The sequence below is a fragment of the Aquarana catesbeiana genome, linkage group LG01, assembly GCF_042186555.1.
Source record: "Aquarana catesbeiana isolate 2022-GZ linkage group LG01, ASM4218655v1, whole genome shotgun sequence".
In the NCBI taxonomy this organism is placed as follows: domain Eukaryota; kingdom Metazoa; phylum Chordata; class Amphibia; order Anura; family Ranidae; genus Aquarana; species Aquarana catesbeiana.
Window position 1 is genome coordinate 48,020,446 of NC_133324.1, and position 23,254 is coordinate 48,043,699.

The following is a 23,254-nucleotide window of genomic DNA, read 5'->3' on the forward strand; positions in this document are numbered from 1 at the left end:
AACCAGAGTTTAGTGTCACTTTAGTTCCCCACAAACAACTGAAGGAAAGTTTTCTTCATCCTGAATTTCTATTTTTTTTTTTTTTTTTTTTTAATTTCTGTTGGTGGATAGCTGAACTTTTCTCCTAAACAACCAGAAAACAAAAAAAACAACAATTTTCCTACATGATTTCTTACCTCATAAATATTCGGGTGCCACATCTTTGTCAGGAAGCGGAAAGTTGGAGGGGAGTATGGGTAATCTATTGGAAACTTTATGTGAGCCTGAAAAAATAAAAAAAACACATTTTCCATTATTCCACAGATATTATAAAGAAAAGCTGATCCAAATTAAACTTGCAGTGTCACTCTAAGCCAAGACAGATCTCCCTGCCGGTTGCAGTGACAGGAGCTTGGGTTAGTGCACCAGGAGGTATAAAAAGGATTTATAAAACACCACCACTCGCCAACCCAGTGCATTGATAGGTCGATGAAAGTGGCCTTAACCAGCGTCACTCCAGCCACGTCCCCCTGGTATGTTTTGCCCCGGTGAGCCGGGCGAAACATATTAGGGAGAGGTGGCTGGGACGACACTGGCTGAGGCCACTTTCATCTACCTATGAATGCACTGGGTTAGCAAGTGGCACCCTTTCTACTTTCATAAGGCTATTCTACACAGACGATTCCACTTGTGCTATCCCCAAGTGAGTGACCAAGAAAGCAGAACCATTGGAGGTAAAATATTTACTAAATTTTTGTTATCCCCAAACTAGCAGACTCTCAAAAAAGGCAGAAGCTGAAAGCCTTAGCTGATAAAGAGAGTATATATACACACACACAGTGAGTGTGTGTGTGTGTGTGTGTGTGTGTGTGTGTGTGTGTGTGTGTGTGTGTGTGTGTGTGTGTGTGTGTGTGTGTGTGTGTATACACACAAAATATATAAAATAAAAACTTCCTGACATGGCTATAAATCACAGCTACTGTATTTCCATCAGTCCCAAATAGACATCCAGTTTCAAAACATGTGAAAGAAGACATCTAAAAAAAAAAAATACACAATGTCCTGACCTTTAGTAGGAAATGTATTTTTGTCCCGTAGTATTTCGTCACCCCATCTCCTCTGGCTGCGTTTCTGCTCTATGCAGCTTGGGAAAAAGTTGTGTACCCAATTTCCTTGGGTAAATGACAAGCCTCGGGTGATAAAGCCCCCAGAAACGGCGCAGGTGGCTTAACAAAAGTACACAAAGCAGTGGTTTAAACACTTGCTGACCAGGCCTTTTCTGTAGCTTTTTGTTTACAAATTTAAATCAGTATTTGATGCTAAAAAAAAAAAAAAAAAAAAAAAAAAAAAAAAAAAATATATGACTTAAAACCCCCAAACATAATTTTTTTTAGAGACCCTAGAAAATAAAATGACAATTGTTGCAATATTTTATGTCACAGTATTTGTGCAGCGGTCTTTCAAATTTTTTTTTTTTGGGGGGGGGGGGGATTGTTTTAAAATTTAAAACACAATAGTTATCTCAAATTTTTCTGTAGCATGAAAGGAGGAGATTACGCCAAGTAAATGGACACCTAACATGTCATGCTTAAAAATTGCGCATGCTCGTGGGACGACGACAAAGGAGACAAAGTGTCGCCATAGGCGACACTTTAAATTTGTTTTTACAGGTTACCAGTTTAGAGTTAGAGGAGGTCTAGGGCTAGAATTATTGCTCTCACGCCAACGAACGTGACAACACCTCGCGTGTGGTGTGAACAGGGTTTACATATCTGGGCGTGACTTGCGTGCGCGTTCGCTTCTGTGTGCGAGATCGGAGGGATGGGGTGCTTAAAAAAAATTTATACTGTCCCTTTATTTTAATTTTACCACTTTAATTCTTATTACAAGGACTGTAAACATCCCTTGTAATAGAAATAAGCACGACAGGTCCTCTATATTAAGTGATCTGGGGTAAAAAAAACAAAAAAACACAAAAAAAACAAAAAAAAAAAACCTCAGATCTCTTAGCTTTTAAAAAAAAAAAAATAAATAAAATTAGTTGTGGCCCGAGAACCAGGAGAGATATCAGACGTCGTTCCTGTCCAAGGGCATAGAGAGGAGTGGGATCCATCTTGGCCTCACTCATCCCCCTTCCCAGCTAACGGCCACGAGACTGCTTACAGGCTTTACTGATGGCTCCGGAGGGGGGGGGGGCCACGCGGGACCATTTTTAAAGATAAAGAATCGGCCAGAGTGAAAAATGATGCCGGAGTTACGGTAGCTAGCTGCTGCCATAACACTGGTATTAAACATCAAAGTAATGATGTATCTTTAACATGGGCCGGTCGGCAAATGGTTGAAAATATAAACTAAAATGCCCAAGAACAGGTAAAAATTAAAACTGCTTTTGCTACAATACAAGGCTTCAATCGGGAGCTGTCACCAACGGCCCTACTTTTGTCACCAACAGATGTCGCCAGACTGCAGAGTTCAATGATGGCCACTGTTAGTCAACTCACTTCCTCTGAGCCCAGGCAATTTTCAGTGCATACTTTAAATGCAAAATACTTTTTGGTTTAAAAAAAAAAAAAAAAAAAAAAAAAAAAAAAATCATACTTGTACAAGATGGTAGGTGAATTAGGAAGAACTACAGAAATACCTGGGTTTCATATACCAGGTGTGAAACTGCCAATGCATGGCAAGAGTGGGGTTCTAGCATGAAGGCTAGACCCTAGTGTCCAAAAGAAAAAAAAATAAATAAATAAATATTACAAAAAACAAAAACAAATGTAAAAAACAAAACAAAAAAACAAACAGTATATCCAAAGGGTATGTACAAAGAATAAAAAAAAAAGGCTAGGGAGTGAATGCGTTAACGGAGACCTGAGCGGGCAGAACATGGAGTGGAGGCAGCAACAGGCTGTAGACTCTCCAGTGCTGGGCAACCAGCCAGGCTATTTATTCCTGCAGCCTTGTCAGCACACGGCTAACCGAGACCGAGTGTACAAGGCCAGAGTCAATGGCACAGAGAAGAGCTGGAGCCACATATACAGTTTAAAGGGTAAACCCAAATGTAAGCAATCGTCTTACAGATGCAACCAAAAAACACGCATTTGCCAAGGTCTTTTTTTTTTACATGGCACAAGTATGTTACCTCTCCAATGACGATTATCCTAAGCCTGGATTGCTGCTGTTACTGTACAATTCCTGGCCTCACTGATGCCGGATACTACAGACACTTCGGTGGAGAGCTCCATGTAGTGAAGGGATCTGGTCATTCACTCTTTCCTCTCCCCTTGTTCATTCACAGAACACCTTGTATTCTATAAACAGAACAGCCGCAGCACGGGCAGAACAGCACTGTCGGGCTTATGGTGTTTTTCATAGGACACGCGACTCAAAAAACGGGTGTGCTATTGATGCATTCTTGCTGCGTTTTCAATGAATTTCAACAGGGAGGTGCAAAAATGACCAAAAATGCAGCAAGCAAGATTTTTAACACCACAATGGAAGCACAAGGGACCAGTGTGAAGACATACATAGAATTTAAAGGGATGCACGTTCCTTGAGCTTTTCTTGCGCTAAAAATGTGCCGATAATGTCCGACAATTCATATTAATTTAAAGCAATAGTAAAGTTTTTTTTTTTTTTTTTAAAAACATGTTATACTTACCTCTTCTGTGCAGTTGGTTTTGCAAAGATCAGCCTGGATCCTGCTCTTGGCCCCTCCCCCCTCCCCCCCTATCGGGTGCCCCCAGAACCAGCAGCTTCATTTGGGGGCACTGGAGCAGAGTCACGGCTCAGTGTCAATTCAGACATTGACCCCCGGCTCCATCTCTCCCCTGATTGGCTGACTGATTGACAGCCGCAGGAGCCAATGGTGCTGCTGCTTTGTCTCAGATGGCTTAGACCAGGGATATGCAATTAGCGGACCTCCAGCTGTTGCAAAACTACAAGTCCCATCATGCCTCTGCCTCTGGGTGTCATGCTTGTGGCTGTCAGAGTCTTGCTATGCCTCATGGGACTTGTAGTTCTGCAACAGCTGGAGGTCCGCTAATTGCATATCCCTGGCTTAGACAGTCTTAGACACTGCTGGAGCGAGATGGGGCTTGTGCAAGTATTACAGGGGTTCTGGGGCTGCTGCTACACAGGTTTTTTTCTTCATCTTAATGCATAGAATGCATTAAAATAGAAAAGGGGGGAAAGGAACGAGGGGGGGGGGGGGGGAAGGAACGAGGGGGGGGGGGGGAAAGGAACGAGGGGGGGGGGGGGAAGGAACGAGGGGGGGGGGGGGGGGGAAGGAACGGGGGGGGGGGGGAAAGGAACGAGGGGGGGGGGGGGGGAAGGAACGAGGGGGGGGGGGGGGAAAGGAACGAGGGGGGGGGGGGGAAAGGAACGAGGGGGGGGGGGGGAAAGGAACGAGGGGGGGGGGAAGGAACGAGGGGGGGGAAAGGAACGAGGGGGGGGAAAGGAACGAGGGGGGGGAAAGGAACGAGGGGGGGGGAAGGAACGAGGGGGGGGGGAAGGAACGAGGGGGGGGGGAAGGAACGAGGGGGGGGGGAAGGAACGAGGGGGGGGGAAGGAACGAGGGGGGGGGGAAGGAACGAGGGGGGGGGAGGAACGAGGGGGGGGGGAAGGAACGAGGGGGGGGGAAGGAACGAGGGGGGGGAAGGAACGAGGGGGGGGGGGAAGGAACGAGGGGGGGGGAAGGAACGAGGGGGGGGGAAAGGAACGAGGGGGGGGGGGGAGGAACGAGGGGGGGGGAAGGAACGAGGGGGGGGGAAGGAACGAGGGGGGGGGGGGGAGGAACGAGGGGGGGGGGGGGAACGAGGGGGGGGGAAGGAACGAGGGGGGGGGGGGGGAGGAACGAGGGGGGGGGGGAAGGAACGAGGGGGGGGGGGAAGGAACGAGGGGGGGGGGGAAGGAACGAGGGGGGGGAAAGGAACGAGGGGGGGGAAGGAACGAGGGGGGGGGGAAGGAACGAGGGGGGGGAAGGAACGAGGGGGGGGGAAGGAACGAGGGGGGGGGGGAAGGAACGAGGGGGGGGGGGGGGAAGGAACGAGGGGAGGGGGGGGGGGGGGGGGAAGGATAGAGATAAAAAATTTTCGGTTTCAGCCAGTGCATCCTGAATTTTCGGTACCAAAATTTCCATTTGGTGCTCCTCTAATTCTGCTTTAGCCTGGGTTGATACTGGTGCATTGCTGGACGGCGCATGTGGTCCGTACAGGAATCACACCGCATTCCTGTGCACATGACATGCGATGTCTGTGCGGTGCAATTTGAGCCACACATTTTGTATGGCTCAAAGCGCATCCGTGCCCAAATGGTGGAGGAACCTTTTTCCGCACCTGAATCGCATCTCGTGTGTTCACATCCATGCAATGCGATTCTGGCAATCACACTGTTTTGCAAGCAGTTTCCGGGGGGGGCGCGGTCGTCAATCTAATGTTGACAATGTTGGCAGATCACATGGATGCCGTGCGATTGCAATGCAGTGCAGGAAACAGGACTCACTGCATTTCCCACATCAGTGTGAATCAGGGCTTAAATTGAATGCACATTTAAAATCTTCAACGGTATACCAATTGAGGATAAAAACAATCGTGTGAGCGCTCCCCCTTAAATGAGATAACTGTGCTGTGGATCCAAGGACTTAAGAGGCACCATCTGCTGACAGGAATGCTTGCAAACAAAGGCCAGAGCTTGCAGGGCTGACAGCATTTATGAGGCCATTATTAGGCAGATAATCAAACAGCTGATAGAAGTATCTAGCAGAACAGAAGGCTCCACACAGCTATGCCCTACAGCTCTGCGGACTCCAGTGATACACTTCTAGAGCTGCCTAAAATTGGTGAGCGTTAAATCGGTCACTGATACAGAAGGGCAGTGAGGCCCGATGGCTAGATTAGAAGTCTTCCGAATGTAGGCCTCCATTGTTTAACCACTTCAGCCCCGGAAGAATTTACCCCCTTCCTGACCAGTGCGTTTTTTGCGATTCGGCACTGCGTCGCTTTAACTGACAATTGCGCGGTCGTGCGACGTGGCTTCCAAAATTGACATCTTTTTTTCTCACAAATATAGCTTTCTTTTGGTGGTATTTGATCACCTCTGCTGTTTTTATTTTTTGCGCTATAAACAAAAAAATAGCGACAATTTTGAAAAAAAGGCATTATTTTTTACATTTTGCTATAATATCCCCCAAAAATATTTAAAAAAAACTTTTCCTCAGTTTAGGCCAATACGATTCTTCTACATATTTTAGGGGAAAAAAACAAAACACAATAGGCGTTTGGTTTGCGCAAAAGTTATAGCGTTTACAAAATAGGGGCTAGCTATGGCATTTTTATTCATTTTTTTTTACTAGTAATGGTGGCAATCAGCGATTTTTATCGTGACTGCGACATTATGGCGGACACATCGGACATTTTTGACACCAGTCATTTATGCATCAGTGCTATACAAATGCACTGATTCCTGTGTAAATAACACTGGCAGTGAAGGGGTTAACCACTAGGGGGCTAGGGAGGGGTTAAGCGTGTCCTACAGATGTGTTACTAACTGTGGGGGGGCGTGGCTACATGTGACACATCACTGATATCTGCTCCCAATCACAGGGAGCAGAGATCAGTGACGCTGTTACTAGGCAGAACGGGGAGATGCTTGTTTACATTAGCATCTCCCCATTCGTCCTCTCCGTAAGGCGATCGTGGGTCTCCCTGTGGCGAACGAGGACGCGACTCACGGAGCTCCCGGCCAGCGCGAGTGTGCGCCTGCCTGCGCGCATGCAATGGCACGGCAGCAAATACAAAGGGACGTACGGGTACGCCCATCCGTGCCATTCTGCCGACGTACATCGGCGTGCGCCGGTCGGAACCGGTTAAGGACTGAGCCTCTTTCTGAGGTTTGTTGTTTACAAGTTAACCTTTTTGCTAGAAAATTACTTAGAACCCCCAAACATTATACATTTTTTCCCCCCCACTAACACCCCAGAGAATAAAATGGCAATACTTTGTCAAAATTAAAAAATGGCCCTTTAAGAGCTGTTTTGACGTCTCTTCCGCCCTGCAATGTTATGGAGACGGGTGGGAGCCATCTTCCCCTCACTCGTCTCCATAACCAGCAAGGGTGAAAATCCGATCATCTTCGCGGAAGGCTCCGGTAAGCAGTGGAGCACACCGGAAGGAGACGGGAGGGGGGCCCCCTCTTCCGCCGCTGATAAAAGTGATCTCGTGGCGAATCCGCTGCAGAGACCACTCTTACCGGAAAGTGGACCACCGGGCGAAGAAGAGGATACCGGGGTTATGGCAGCTAGCTGCTGCCATAACGATATTCCTCTTCAAACTTAGGACGTATATGGGCGTGCGGTGGTCCGGAAGTGGTTAAACCTAAAAACAGTAAAATCAGTCTGTATATGCAGTAAAGCATGCTCGTTATACTCACTTAAACCCAAGAGGTTAATCATCTGCATTATGTAAAAAATGTTTGATCCCGTTTTCTCTGATCCTCCCCTTCTTCCAGAGTCCCCAATCCATTTCCTGACAGTACAGAGCCTTGGGGGGCACTCTGCACATGCTCAGTTTAGTGTGTATTTATTTTCCCTTGGAAGGCTGGATGTGATCGGCACAGGGCCAATCACTGTCCAAACAGAGGGTCTGGGGTCCTGCAGCCTCATAGGACAATCAGAGAATGAAAACTCCTTTTACAAGCTTTAAACAGACACTGATAGAAGTCACAAGACTGCTATATACTGCTGATGAGAAAAAGTATTTTTTTTTTTATTTTACTAAAATAATTGCATTTCCATGTTCTGTGTACTGTGGGAGACCAGATAGTGAATGCAGGCTCCTGGGTTTAGGAACACTCACTTCGCAAAAAAAAAAAAAAAAAAAAAAAAAAAAAAAAAAAAAAAAATCAGGTCTTCTGCCCAGACAGACAAGGCTGTGCTGTGGAGCAGAGTTGTGTAAATCTCAGAACTGAATGGACAAACACAAATCCCTTGGCAGGCAAGCCTTTTCCCCTTTTATAAATTTAATTTGTGCAGCAGAGGAGATGTGTATTCATGTGCTAAACACATCAGAGGAAAATGAAGAGGAAATCTAATTAAAATGATAAGACAGAATCCCAGCTGACAACAGTTTTGCAAAAGGAGGGGCAAGAGTGTGATTTTAAAGGTCCATAAAAAAAAAAAAAAAAAAAAAAAAAAAAAAAAAAAAGGGTATACATACGAGAGAGGAGCATACAAAAAATGAATTGAAGTATGGAGGAAAATACATCCATCTGCTGCAAACCAGGATTATTCTGCCTCCACCGAATCCTCTGCACATTGGAGGATGGCTCAATGCTGCAGCTGAGCAACACCGATCATCGCAGTAATCATTAACAATGGGAGCCCGGCGACATTCATTTAATGCCAATTACGGGAAAATCACTTTTTAAGTTTTGTTCATTAGGAGAGGCTCAGCAGGGGGCTAATCAAGAATCCAGGCGTAGTCTGTGTCGCTAAAACACCACCGTGGGGATAAACCGGATTCTACAAGGTCTTACACTGCACCGAGAAGGAGATACGGCACAAAAGGACAACCTGGGAGCTCCAGATCCAAGTGAACCTTTTCTATAGTGGCCCATGAGAGAGCCGTTTAATGATCAAATTCTCTCCCTCCAAGTTTTGGAAGCTGGAAATTAAACAACCTGCTCCCCACCATGCAGTGGAACGGTGCAAGCCATGCCCGTAGCCACCCTACCGAGTCCATGCAAGCCGTGCCCGTAGCCACCCTACCGAGTCCATGCAAGCCGTGCCCGTAGCCACCCTACCGAGTCCATGCAAGCCGTGCCCGTAGCCACCCTACCGAGTCCATGCAAGCCGTGCCCGTAGCCACCCTACCGAGTCCATGCAAGCCGTGCCCGTAGCCACCCTACCGAGTCCATGCAAGCCGTGCCCGTAGCCACCCTACCGAGTCCATGCAAGCCGTGCCCGTAGCCACCCTACCGAGTCCATGCAAGCCGTGCCCGTAGCCACCCTACCGAGTCCATGCAAGCCGTGCCCGTAGCCACCCTACCGAGTCCATGCAAGCCGTGCCCGTAGCCACCCTACCGAGTCCATGCAAGCCGTGCCCGTAGCCACCCTACCGAGTCCATGCAAGCCGTGCCCGTAGCCACCCTACCGAGTCCATGCAAGCCGTGCCCGTAGCCACCCTACCGAGTCCATGCAAGCCGTGCCCGTAGCCACCCTACCGAGTCCATGCAAGCCGTGCCCGTAGCCACCCTACCGAGTCCATGCAAACCGTGCCCGTAGCCACCCTACCGAGTCCATGCAAGCCGTGCCCGTAGCCACCCTACCGAGTCCATGCAAGCCGTGCCCGTAGCCACCCTACCAAGTCCATGGAAGCCGTGCCCGTAGCCACCCTACCAAGTCCATGGAAGCCGTGCTCGTAGCCACCCTACCAAGTCCATGGAAGCCGTGCCCGTAGCCACCCTACCAAGTCCATGGAAGCCGTGCCCGTAGCCACCCTACCAAGTCCATGGAAGCCGTGCCCGCAGCCACCCTACCAAGTCCATGGAAGCCGTGCCCGTAGCCACCCTACCAAGTCCATGGAAGCCGTGCCCGTAGCCACCCTACCGAGTCCATGGAAGCCGTGCCCGTAGCCACCCTACCGAGTCCATGGAAGCCGTGCCATCTCTGTGCCTACACCAACAACACCACGTAAGCAGCTTGTGTCTGTAACACACTTTTCCAAGTGACCCCCCGCCCCCAAACCCCCTCACAGAAAGGACAACCGTTGCAAGTGTGCTCCCAGCATTTCAGGTATGACAGCTCACATTAGTTCAACTCCTGTGCATGAACAGTGCCCCCCCAGAGCACAATACTGAGCTCAGCTACTGCTGCATGGGGGAATAGAGGGCAACACAGCACATTAACGAGATTCGAATTTCGCCACTGCCCTCATACCTTGTGGTGCTGGTAGGGCACTTGTCAGCCCATCCTCTCACCCAAACAGGACAAATGGAGGGGTATGAGGGTTAAGGGGAAAATCGTCTGAAAAATTTTGATATGCTATTGAAAAGAAACATCATTTATCAAACCCAAGCAGTATTTAATGTTCTGGGGATGCTGGAGTGCATGGGCAATTTATTGTAAAGGGTAACTTGCCCTTTAAGTCAATTCCAGTCAAAAAAAAAGAGAAGAAATGTGCACTTATTTTTTCCCTCCCTTCCTGACCTAGACTAATCCACCATCACCCCTTCTCATACCTCAATCCAGACGCTGCAGCCTCTAGCGTTTTATCTTCTGCTCCGAAAGTCTGTGCTGGCCACCTTTGAGCAGCAACTCCTCATAAAATTGTATGGGGCAACCTTCCAAGGCTCTCCAGCCTTGGGGCACATGCCCACAGAAGACTTTCAGAGCAGGAACTGTGGTAGCAAACAATGCCAGATCAAGGAAAATAAGCAACTGGAAGGTGGTGAGGGTAGGTGGGGTAGTGCCGGCAGGCGCAAGGAGAAGAGGGGGGTAGTGCCGGCAGGCGCAAGGAGAAGAGGAGTATTTTAGGTCAAGAAAGGTGGACATAAAAAAGAATAAGTGTACTTTTAAAGTGCCCTTCTCATTTTAGGGTTGCACATACAATATTCTGAGGCATGTACCACATTTGGGCAGCCCCTGTCCTTTGCTTCATGAATAAACAGCACACCATATTTTTCAGAGGAACAAAGACTGCAAACATGTCCTTATATAAGCAGTCAGCCTCCTCGTTTTTCATAAACCGTCACTCCTTGAAATTATCTCTCAGCAGAACAGGGATGGTCAGACCATGAACTCAGCAGAATCAGTTTCTACCTATAGGAAAATAAAATTGCTGAGAGTGGTGACAGCGACTGGGTATGGCAGCGGAGGCCTCACATGACCGATACGATCAACAGAACAGAAATGAACCCTTCTACAAAACATTCCTTGGGAGCTGAACAGTCACGTTTGTCATACATGGGGAATATTCTGAATGTATACAGAGAAGAAAACACCAACTGTGCAAATGTCCTCATTTCTCCCGTTCAGATAAAACCTCCCTCATATGAAGCAAACCCTCACCGCTTTCAAACGTAACCAAATGTCTGACTTCTTCATTCTGTATACATTTAAGGTGCCCGTTTTAATCAAACTATGCGTTGTAACATGCGTGCTGTTCCATATTTTCATTATAGTATATCCTTTGTCTATTTTCTGTCCAATGGCCATCTGCTAACCATACTAATTGACAGAGAGGAGATATTTTATCTAAATGGGGATATCTGTTTTCCACCAGACTCTGAGAAGATGGAACAGTGAAGACCCATCGCTGTGCAGCCTGCATAGGTAATAGTGGCTAAACTGGTTTCAATTTTATCTGATCAATGTGCAATCAAAATGATATCTGACCAATTTTGATTGGGAGCAATCATATTGGAGTTGATCAGCCACGGCAGAAAACGACCAATCTTTTTGCATCGATAAGCAGCACTGCAATACTTAGCTCGTATTTCAATCAAATTATAAAAAAGACTTAGCGATTTTTTTTTTTACTTAAAAATACTTACCTGCTCTGTGCAGCGGTTTTGCACAGAGCAGCCTGATCCTCTTCTCGGGTCCGTCGCCAGCGCTCCTGGCCCATTCCTTCTGCCAAGTGCCCAGCCAGAGCAAGCAGCTTGCAATGGGGCACCCAAGCAGGCTCACTCCCAAGCTGTGGCTCTGCAAGTCGACTTAAGAGAGCCACGGCTTGGCCCCACCCCCTCTACCCCTGATTAGCTCAGTGTCTGATTGATAGCAGCGCCAGCCAATGGCTCCTGATGCGGTCTCAGCCAATGAGAAGGCAGAGTCTCCGGAGAGCCGAGGCACTCGTGCACATTGCTGGATCGAGATGGTGGTTCAGGCAAGTATTCGGGGAGCTGGGTGAGCTGCACAGAGAAGGTTTTTTTTACCTTCATGCATAGAATGCATGAAGATAAAAAACCTTGAGCCTTTACAACCACTTTAACGTTAGAAAGTAGAAATGCGTTCAATAACTTGCAAATGCAAGTTACAATCCTAAAGTGGAACTAAACTTGACTAATAAACTGCGAGCAGGCAGCTCTTTAGTGCAAAGAGACCTGCTATCTCTCTTCTGCAACAAGGAACACTTACCTGCCTGCAGTCTTCTACTGAATACACACTGAGCACAAGTTGAACAAACAGCGAGATATGTAGCCTCTTGCGTACGGTGTGGTCCCCACCCCCATATGATGGTAGGGCCCCACCCCATGGTAGGGCCCCACCCCATGGTAGGGCCCCACCCCCATCCCATGGTAGGGCCCCACCCCCATCCCATGGTAGGGCCCCACCCCCATCCCATGGTAGGGCCCCACCCCCATCCCATGGTAGGGCCCCACCCCCATCCCATGGTAGGGCCCCACCCCCATCCCATGGTAGGGCCCCACCCCCATCCCATTGTAGGGCCCCACCCCCATCCCATGGTAGGGCCCCACCCCCATGGGGAAAAGGGACAAAGCATGCAGAGAACACAACTGCAAAGGGGTGTGTCCTGGGGGCATAGTCAGCCACAACTATCCAGTGAGGGAATGACGTACATTACAGTGCATGGACGGTTCGCATTCCGCGTGTTGCGATGAGCCGCAAAGTACACTGCATTGCGTAGATCAAAACTTAAAGGGTTACAAGAAGGTGCAAGCTCAGGTACATCTGCCGTTTCTGCTATGCAAAATCATTTCCATTATTTTTTCAAACACACAATGTGATTCAATTGTGTGTGTTTTTAAAAACGTGACCCTCTCCCACATGCTCATATTTTTTTTTAGGTTCTCTACCATCCAAGAGACACCCCACCTCTGAAATGCTTCACTCCTGACACCACTCTACAGGGAAGACTCTCCCCAACTAAAATTCTTATATTTCTGCTTTCGGTCCTAAGAGAATATAAAGAGTGATTTAAAGTGCAAGTCTACTTTTGTTGAGAAAAGCAATCCCCACTGAGTGATCAATGTACATTGCAGGGATTTGAACCACTTGCTGACCGCCGTAGGTACATACATAGCATGTCTGCAGGTGGGTATTATGAAATCATGGCTGTAGACATGATCTTGGTAATAGGGTTTTTTTTTTTTTAATGTTTTCTCTCTTTTGGTTACACACAGTAATCGTCTGTCTTGTAAAAGTGATCTAAAGCTGACCGATCGATTTTACGGTACCGAGAAGGGGGCAGCCTTAACCTGTACACATACACACGTAGATTTTGTATGGAGATTCATACAAAAGTTTGTATGAAAATTCTCAGTACATTCAATGGCTTGACTATTGTAGTCTGAAAATTCTAAATTCCGTTTCCTTTTAACATTCAATTTTGGAAATGGAATTTACTGAACAGAAATCACATACACTATTAGAAATTTGTTGGAGGGTCAAAGACCATCCCACCCCAACACTGACTGCCCCTTCCCTCCTTCATTTATGCCTAAGTACACACGGGACGAATGTCAGGAGACATCGGCTGATTCAATTAAAAACGTCCGACATTTGGCCCGTCCGATTGTCAGTTGGTCTAACAGAAGCCGACCAGCAGCTGACTGGCTCCCAATCAGCGGTGTCAGCCAATGGCAGAGAGCACTGACCGGAGTGTTCTGGTGGCTCAATAGCTCAGTGGGGACAAACGCTGTACTAACATCGTATTTGTTAGTACAGCGGCTTTACCCTCTTGTACTTTTTTGCTGTATTCTCTCCAGCATTTTTTATTGTTCTCCAGCTGGACCAACCCATCACTTCTCCATCTTTCTGTGGTCTAACTTTTCTCTTGGTTACAAGTCATTTCCTGGACAGGTCCAGTGCCGACTACTGCATTGAGTGGTTCTCTTCATAGCCCTGCTGAGCCATAGTTGGGCCCGGTCAGCCTGTACCATGAGCACACACTGACCTCAGACACGGCTTTAGATATTATTTCTATTCGGCTTTTGAAGCACACATTTCCTGTATATTCCATAGTTATAGATCGTACTCCTTTTATCCTCCTCCTCAGTGGAGTGTACTGCCATACTGGACACTTCAATTCTGCTAATACTAGAGGTTTCATGTTCACCTTTGGCCTATACGATTGTGATGCGGATTGTCTGACTCCATGCCAATCCTTATTTATGACTGTTTTGAAAACATTTCCTAATAAACATTGTAAAAAAAAAAAAAAAAGAAGGTTGTGTAATATTTTCCATCCAGATTCTGCAAATATGACAACAGTCAATGTTGATTTCCCCTCTAATGATAAAAAAAATATTCTTAGAGTTGTAAAGGCAGAAGGTTTATCTTAATGCATTAAAGTGATTGTAAAACTTTGAGTTTAAAAAAAAAAAAAAAAAAACACCCACCACCATGTCATACTTCCACTGTGCAGTTAGTTTTGCACAGAGAGGCCCCAATCGTCCTTCTGGGATCTCCCGGCAGCGCCGGTAGCTACTCCCCTCATCATATAACCTAGGAGAAGCGCTCTCCCGGGAGGGTTACCTTGAGGGCGCGTTCCCGAGTCTAGCATTTGGCATCCATAGACGCCGAATGCCGGACTTGCATCATTGGATTTAATTGACAGCAGCAGGAGCCAATGGCTGTTATCTATCCTATCAAGAGCCGAGAACCCCGGGCAGAGGAAGAGCGCGTCTCCGCCGTGGGAAATTCCAGGACTCAGGTAAGTAAAACAGGGGGGCTGGGAGGCAGGTCACTGCCATGCGTTTTTTCGCCTTCATGCATAGGATGCATGAAGGTAAAACACAAGGTTTTACAACCTTTTTAAGATAAAAAGCCTGTGTGCAACAGCTCCCCTCTAACACTTATATGAGGTCCCTCTTTCTCCAGCAACGTCCACGAGTGTCGCAGCCAGATTCTACCTCCCGATTGGCTCAGACACAGAAGCGGTGCCATTGGCTGCCCTTGCTGTCAAAGTCAGCTAGCCTATTAGGAGTGAGAGTGGGCGGGGCCGGGTCTCCGTGTCTGAATGGACACAGGGAGCTGAGACTCGGCTGGGGTGCCCCCATAGCAGGCTGCAGACTGTGGGGGGCACTGAACAGGCACGCGGTGCGAACCATGATCGCGCCCCCCCACCCCCTGCAGGTGGCCGTTCTTGAGGCCGTCCACCCAGAATGAGAGCCGCACCTTCCCTCCGTCATTTGATGGTGGGCGGTTGGCAAGCGGATAAAGCAAAAAATCCCTTCAAGAACTGCTCAGTGTGAAAGCAGAATTCATAATTAAAAAGTCAAATAAAAGTATAAAAAAAATTATATATATATATTTTTTTTTAAACACTGTCCATTTTGGTTTTTGGCCAAGTGCATCCAGAATTTTCAGGTTTTGGTCCAGAATTTGTATTTCGGTGCAGCACTAAAAAAAAAAAAAAAAAAACAAACACCCCCCACAGGTCAGCAAGGTTTCCCCATCTTGCTGCACCTACAGAGATGTTCCTTATGCGATGTGTTTTGCTTAGTGCCCTGTGTCCCATGTGGTGTGACCCCCCCCCGGTCAGGTGACCCAGACATGGAATGTGGACAGAGTGTAAACAGCCACTCTGCAAACACATAGAACCCGATAACCATTTATCAGGTCCCATGAGACCAGGTCACACGGTGCTGCCACATTCATACGGTCCTGATAAACCAGAGGGCCCATCACTGTTCACCCAACACAGCACATCATGTACAACCTAGAGTCACTGACAGACAAAAACCAACCGACCAGAGACCTGCGGGCACCCCTGTGTACCAACAACCCTACCTACACTACTACGAGGTCAGCAGACTGCCACCATAAGAGTCCGCGGCCCCGGAAGGAAGAGGGGCAAACATGGATGCGGCCTCCATCGGGGACGGCGTGGGCTTCGTTTATAGGAAAGGGTTGCATAATGTGCCAATATGCTATGCATACTACCACATTTATGCTTTTACTTTGCAGGGGCAAAAGGAAGGAAGTAAAACCCATCAGGGTTTACCTCCTCAAAGTAGCATAGCACGGAATAGCAAAAAAATAGCAAAAAATGCCCTGGTCATAAAGGGGGTGAAATCTTCCAGAGTACATATACATCATATATAAAATAAAAATTATACACACCCAAATCTCAATGTATATACACACACCTAACTTAGTCAACAGGGCGCCCAAAAAAACACCCATCAGACTCCCAAGATGTTATAAAAGCTTTATAAGCCCTTTAAAAATGCCTCCAAAACATGTCAAAAACAGGTTACAATGCGATCGGCAAGCCTCAAGTATTTTGACACATTTCTTTTTTTTTAGGTCTTTGAACGGCGCACGAAGGGCGACACATGGCATGAAATCTGGCCAGCCACTAGAGAGGGAATCTATAAATCTGTACACAATACAGTACACAATACACTACACAATACACTACACACATGTACACAATACACTACACACATGAACAAAACAACCAGAATAAAAGGTTGCATCAGTAACCCTAAAAAAGCACTCCTAAAAGAGAACATTCTCCAGTTTCCATTAAAGGAGTGCTGTCAATGAAGGTCTATACCCTGCATGGTATGAACATCTGTGACCCACATACCAGACTCCTCTCCACCCATACATCCTCCAACTTGCCGCTCAATCCACCGACTCATCCCGCTTCGGTCTCATCCACCTTTCCACACACCATTTGTTGGCAGAAGAGATCTGTCCTTTTCTTTGGAACGCGTAGAGCAAGTGCAGCACGTTTTTACATTTTGGACTGACAACTGCATTTCTCTGTAGGCTTCCAAAGACAGCTTGTGAATGACTGAAGACCAGATTTTTTTTTTTTTTTTGTTTCCCCCAACCCAAAGCAGTTTTTTTTTTTTCCTTTCTACAAACAGGATAGAAAAACCCTGGGGTGGATGAATTTGGGGGGGGTTACCTAAAAACTCAATGCCATCTTTAAAGCGTTTGTTACCCCAACCATGATTGTGCCTGCTGTACCATCTGTTCTCTTTGTATTGCATCTTTGCGCGAAATCCCTTCCAGTGCCCTCTGCTGTCCTATTAATCACTGACCATACTAAGCAGGACAGCACACCATGGTCAGTTCTCTAGCTGTGCTGGGAACTCAGCCTGCTCTCCTCCAATGATGACTTGTCCTGATGCACGCCGCACATGCTTCAGTTCAGTGTGCATTGCTGGGGGGATGCATGGGATCAGTACAGGGCCAATCAGCACTGTCCAAAGTGTCAGGCAGCCTCATAGGACAGCCAGAGGTGAATGGAAACTCCTCCTACAAACTTTAAGTAGACACTGCTAGAAGTCACAAGACTGCTATATACTGCTGAGGAGAAAAGGTATTTCGCAGTTCATATTTACTAAAATAAATTGCAATTCCATGTACTGTGGGAGACCAGATACAGTGAATGAAAAGTCCTGGGTTTAGAGCACACATTTAAATAAAAGAATAGGGCTGTTCCACAATCTAATGCAATTAAACAGAATGGGACTGTGCTGAACCACATGCAATTTGAAGACAATGGTGCAGTGTTGCAAATGCAAATTTAGGACAATGGGGCTGCACTACAAATCACACGCAATTCAAGATCACACCATATAAAGTGGATATATGGGTACAGTATACAAAGTCACATGACCAGAGCACAGACACAACCGCACACCCCCGGGCTTCCTCCAGCCCTGACCGGGGTGTTGGATTTCAGAAAGATGTTGAATGAAGTCACCCCCCCCTAGGAGACAAATGTGACATTTCAGCTGCTAAGATTAGATTTTAGTTCTCTTGCGGTGGTGTAAAGTTTCATGCTGATTGGGTATTGTGCTTGGAATGGAGGTCATGTGACCTTGGCTAAGGCCAACATACACCTTTCCTTATACTCCTCTATTCCCCGACATAGGCTTCACTGCAATATAACAGCATGCAGGCTGCTCTGCATCCCAACACATTACCGGCTACATACAAAATACAGTCTGTCTATAATATTGACCAGGCCCAAAGTCCAACTCCGGACACAGACTCTGCCAAGTTCTGATGGTTAAACAAATGAAATCAATATTTTCCTTTTTGTTGGATAGTACAGCTCCCTCCGCAAACGAACGGCCCAATCCGGACAGGAGCACTGCAGTTCTTATAGACCACATCGCGGGTGTAATTGTTCAACCCCCCCCCCCCCCACAGCCATTCAAAGAATACCAATTAACATTCAGTAGTTGGGCTCAAACTGCTTTCATAAAAAATTGATATTGCTTTGGGCATTTTCATTAATCTACAAGCCTAAAACTAATTTTTTTTTTACTGGCCCTTAAAGCATTTGTAAAAGTCGCCTTTTTGTTCCATAAAAATAACAAACATGTCTATACTTACCTTGCTGTGTTGCAGTCGGTTTTGCACAGAGCAACTCGGATCCTCCTTTTCGGCTCTCCTGGCCCCTCCCTCTTGTCGCGTGCCCCCCCCCCCCCCCAGTCAGCAGCTTGGGGGCACCCGAGCTGAGTCACAGCTCTATTTGTCCAATCAGACACGAAGCCCTGGTTCTGCCCCGCCCCCTCTCCAATCTGATTGGCTAACTGACATTAACAGTAGCAGGAGGAGCCAATGGTGCCGCTGCCATGTCTCACCTAATCAGAAGGAGAGTCCGACGGCCAAGGCACTTATGGACATCGCTGTAGAGAGATGGGGCTCAGGTAAGTATTAGGGGGGGGGTGCTGAGGGCGGCTACTACACACAGAAGGCATTTTAATGCATAGAATGAATCAAGATAACAAAATACCTTCTGCCTTTACAACCAACCACATAGAAGAACTATAAACAAAATTTTTTCATATGTGATAGAACAAATAAGGGTTATAATCCCTGGCAGATCCCCATCCCACGCCACCCCCCCCCCCCCCCGAGTGTCAGTTATTGACAGGTTGTCCGCCGCACTATCAGTCCCATTATATTTCGCTGATCACCCCCCATTACTAGTATTTAAAGCGAAGGTTCACACAAAAATGGAACCTCCGCTTTTCGGAACCCCCCGTCACATTTGGCAACCTTTCAGGGTGGAGGGGGGGGGGGGTGCAGATACCTGTATAATAATCTACGCCTCTTCCTGTCCCCCCGTGCTGTCTGCTGGGAAAGACAGATCCCAGAGACAGCAGGGACCATCCAAATTACGCAGTGCGACTCGCGCATGCTCAGTAGGGAACCAGGCTGTGAAGCCGCAAGGCTTCACTTCCTGATTCCCTTACAGAAGATGGCGGCTGCAGCATCCGAGGACCGAGGGACGGTTCAGCCTCGGGTGCAGACATCGCGGGCGCCCTGGACAGGTAAGTGTCATTATTTTAAAAAAGTCAGCAGCTGCAGTATTTGTAGCTGCTGACTTTTAAAAAAAAAAATTTTCGCAGGACTTTTTTTTTTTTAAAAAAAGCAGAAGATGAATTAAAGTTCCAGTATATATAGTTTGTAGACATCAACTTTCATGCAAACCAATCCCTATACACTTTTTTTAAACCAAAAGACAAATATTTAGGCCAAAATTTATGAAGAAATTAGATTTTTTTGGATCTTTTATAGCCGAAAGTAGAAAACATTGTTTTTTCCAAAATGTTCGATTTTTTTTTGCTTATATCACAAAAAAATAAACAGAGGTGATCAAATACCACCAAAAGAAATCTCCATCTGTGTGAAAAAAAAAATAAAAATCTCATTTGGGTACAGCGTTGCATGACCACACAATTACCAGTTAAAGTAACAGTGATGAATAATAAAAAAATGGCCTGGTCAGTAAGAGGTTGGATCTGTCCGGAGTGCAAAAAAGAAACAATCTATTTTTTACTTAAAATAGTAACTTCACTTTCATGGAAAAAAAAAAAAATAGCGCATATGATTGCGACACTAATCATTTTGTAATTGAATGTTATTAAAAATTACCTTTCCTTTTCAATCTGCAGCCGTTGTAATTTTCTGAGAATATTTAATTTGAAGGGATTTCCGCTCACTTCCTGGGACAGGAAGTGAGGGGAAATCTCCACAACGGAACAAAAAAAATTAATCTGGCCAGGGTTATAACCCTCCCTGACTATCCAAAATGTAATAAAATGTTTTGCCTTTATTTCTACAAAGAGCATCTAAAAGGTAAATTTAAAACAAAAACCAAAAAAACATCATATTAACCGCCTCTGTGCAGTTAGCTTTCCACAGAGTGGCCCCGATCCTCCTCTTCTGGGATCCCTCAGCCGCGCTCCTGGCTGCTCCTTTTCGCGAGTGCCCCGGAGAAGCACTCCCTCGGGGGGCACCCGTCCATTGAAACATTGGCTTTGATTGACAGCAGCAGGCTGCGCTTACTATCAATCTATCCAATCAGGACACGAGACACCGGCTGGAGCTGGTGTGCTCGTTCCCGATGCCGGAAAGGCCGGGTTCAGGTAAGTAAAAATGGGAGCACTGGGGGGGGGGGTTACAACACTAAAGGAGGTTTTTCACCTTAAAAGCATAGAATGCTTTAACGTGAAAAACCTTGAGGGTTTACAACCCCTACACCACCATAAAATAGGGCCCCCTAAAGTGATAGAACTCTTAATGTGACAGGTTCTCTTTAACGAGACTCAGGTGTCTATTAAGAGGCCAGGAAACCAGACAGGGTTGGGGAAAAAAAAAAAAAATCAACGTTACAGGGGTCTGTGGAAGCCATCAATGCTACAGCATCTGGGAGCATATGAAACCCACATTGATGGAAGTAAAAAACGTAAGGGAAGGGTTAAAAAAAACAACGTTATTGTTCCGTTTCCTTTGCTGCACTGAAATCTCCAGCAAAGTTATTATACAGGATTTATATAGCGCCAACGGTTTGCGCAGCACTTAACAAAAGTTATCAGCCTGACCCAGTTAACCCCTGAACTACAGAACACCTAGACCCTTATATTATGGAAATTATGGAAGGGGAGTTGTGTTCTGTAGCCCGACACTTTGAAATGACAGCGTTGTCCCCTCATTACAGGAAGTGAAAAAACCTGGAGAGAAAAGGAATGCAGCAGCCACCACATTTTAGGACTGTAAACTACAAACAGGGTCTATGTTAGTCCTTGGCTTTGGATGCTTTCATTGCACTTTTCAGATATCTGGGATAAAAGCTCGGCTCCTTCCCCCCACCGCCTCACCTCCAGGCACCAGTACACCAGCAAACCCTTTCCTCCATGATGTGCGTTCCAGTAAGAGAGGCCTCAGGACAGAAGAGATTTGCATTATTGAAGAGTCTGGAAAGCCTGCCCGTACATGTGCAGCTCATTCACAGCACCGTGCACTATGCATCACAGCCAGCATGGAGAATGCAGGGTGGCCCGACACAGCAAACTACCATCCACATACAGGCGAGGACACCGCACACGCAGGACGGGAGCCATTTACAGGAAGGTTCCAGGAATCTCAAAGCAAAAAAATAAATAAACAAAAAAAAACACGATTAGATATTCCTTTACACTAGAGAGGAACTCCCTTCTGCATCATCATCACTTCATCTGACATGATGACATACAGGCCCAGGGCAATTTTAGAGGAGCAGCCATCACACTGAGTGGGGGAAGGGAGAAAAGCCAAAATCTCTACCTGGAACCCATGACTCTTATATGCAATTCCGCTTAAAAAAAAAAATCTCAATACATTGAGGTTCACACTGAATCACACAGGAGTCGCACTGCATTCCTGTGCAAATCACATGTGATTCATTTCTGAGGACTCAAAACCACCGAATTAAAAAACGTGCAAGCACCTTTTATTTTAGCCACTCTGGAATCGGATCACATGGGTGTTTATATCCAATGAGATCTGGTTCAGGCAAATGCACTACATTTGCAACCTGTTTTTGGGATGTCAAAAAAAAAAAAAAAAAACTGACAGGGGTTATAACCCTCCCTCACTCCAAAATGAAACAAAGAGTCTATAGTTCTGCTTTAATTTTTTTTAATCTATTTTATGTACTGAAACTGTCGTCTTCTGGTTTATAAAATCCTGTACTGGTGAAGTATGGAGGAGGCAGCCATTGCCCTTCCGTTACTGGAAGTACCAATTCCCCAACATTCAGTGATCCAAAGGCTTTAGTAATCTGAAAAACAGGGACCTGGAACAAGTCTATGGGCGGAGAATTCCGACTTTACGCCAACTTTCCTGAACTGCATAGATCTAGGAATACTTGTGGGATTTTTAAGGTGCATGTACTAATAAATTGATTCAAGGAGGTATATTAAAAAAAATATACATTATATTTAAACAATGATTTAAAAAAAAAAAAATTGCCTAAAAACAAATTCAATAAGTACAATCCCTATGGAAGCAGATGTGATGGAGTTTCCAACATGTTTCGCCCTCAGTTTGACAAACGTGTACACAGCAATGATTTAAAGTCTACAACAAGCCAAGGACTGCAGGTGACCATACGAGGCATTTAGGGACCAGAAAGTACCACTGCTGGAACCACAGGGACACATTTGTTTTTGCAGGACATCAGCTCCATATGCGAGTGTCCTGCATTGGAAACCCTGTCCGAGTGTTCTGTGTTTTTGCAAGACCATTCTTTCTGGTCCCTAAATGCCTCCTATGGTCACCTGCAGTCCTTGGCTTGTTGTGGCGGTTGTAGGCTCTTTAAATCGTCATTGATTGTAGTGTACAAGTGTCTCTCAAATCCTGGGAAGGCTTGTGCTCCAAGTGGACAGCACCCCCTGAAGAAGCCCAGATTGAGGACGAAACATGTTGGGAACTCCATCAAATCTGCTGTATCCATAAGGATTGTACTTTATGTACTGGTTGTGGAATGAGACAATTTTTTTAAAATCATTTGTTAAAATATAATATTTTTTTTAATATACCTCCTTGGGTCAATTAGTACATGCACCTTAAAAATCCCACAAGGATTCCTATATCTATCAAATTTAGGGATGTGGTACTAATTTTAGTGGTTTGTCCATGGTTAAGAATATTTCACGAACTGCATTCTAGTCCCAGGTGCATGATGCAGTCTGAAGCCAGAAAGCCAATAAGCCATCAAATCCTCCCTTCTAGATTGTAAGCTCTAAACGAGTAGGGCCCTCTGATCGCTCCTGTATTGATTTGTATTGTAAGTGTACTGTCTGCCCTCATGTTGTAAAGAGCTGCACAAACTGTTGGCCTTATATAAATCCTGTATAATAATAATATCCATAAAGGAGGTCAGTGATGGGCACCCACAGGTTTCCCCAAATACAGGTGTCATCTAAACACTTTAAAACTGCCCCATAGCAGTTTTACTGCAATCGGGGGGCTCTCACATAAATATACATGATTCTGCACTTCCATCTGCAGGGCGGCGTG

General features: G+C 46.2%; 1 protein-coding gene across 1 annotated transcript in view; it reads right to left on the reverse strand.

Moving 5' to 3' along the window:
* The window catches only part of UBE2R2 (ubiquitin conjugating enzyme E2 R2), a 51,031-nt gene that overhangs the window by 14,059 nt on the left and 13,718 nt on the right, over positions 1-23,254 (reverse strand). Inside the window, exon 2 of the mRNA XM_073618400.1 lies at positions 177-263. Within this exon, the coding sequence (XP_073474501.1) occupies positions 177-263 (87 nt within the window). The remainder of the gene's footprint in view (positions 1-176; positions 264-23,254) is intronic.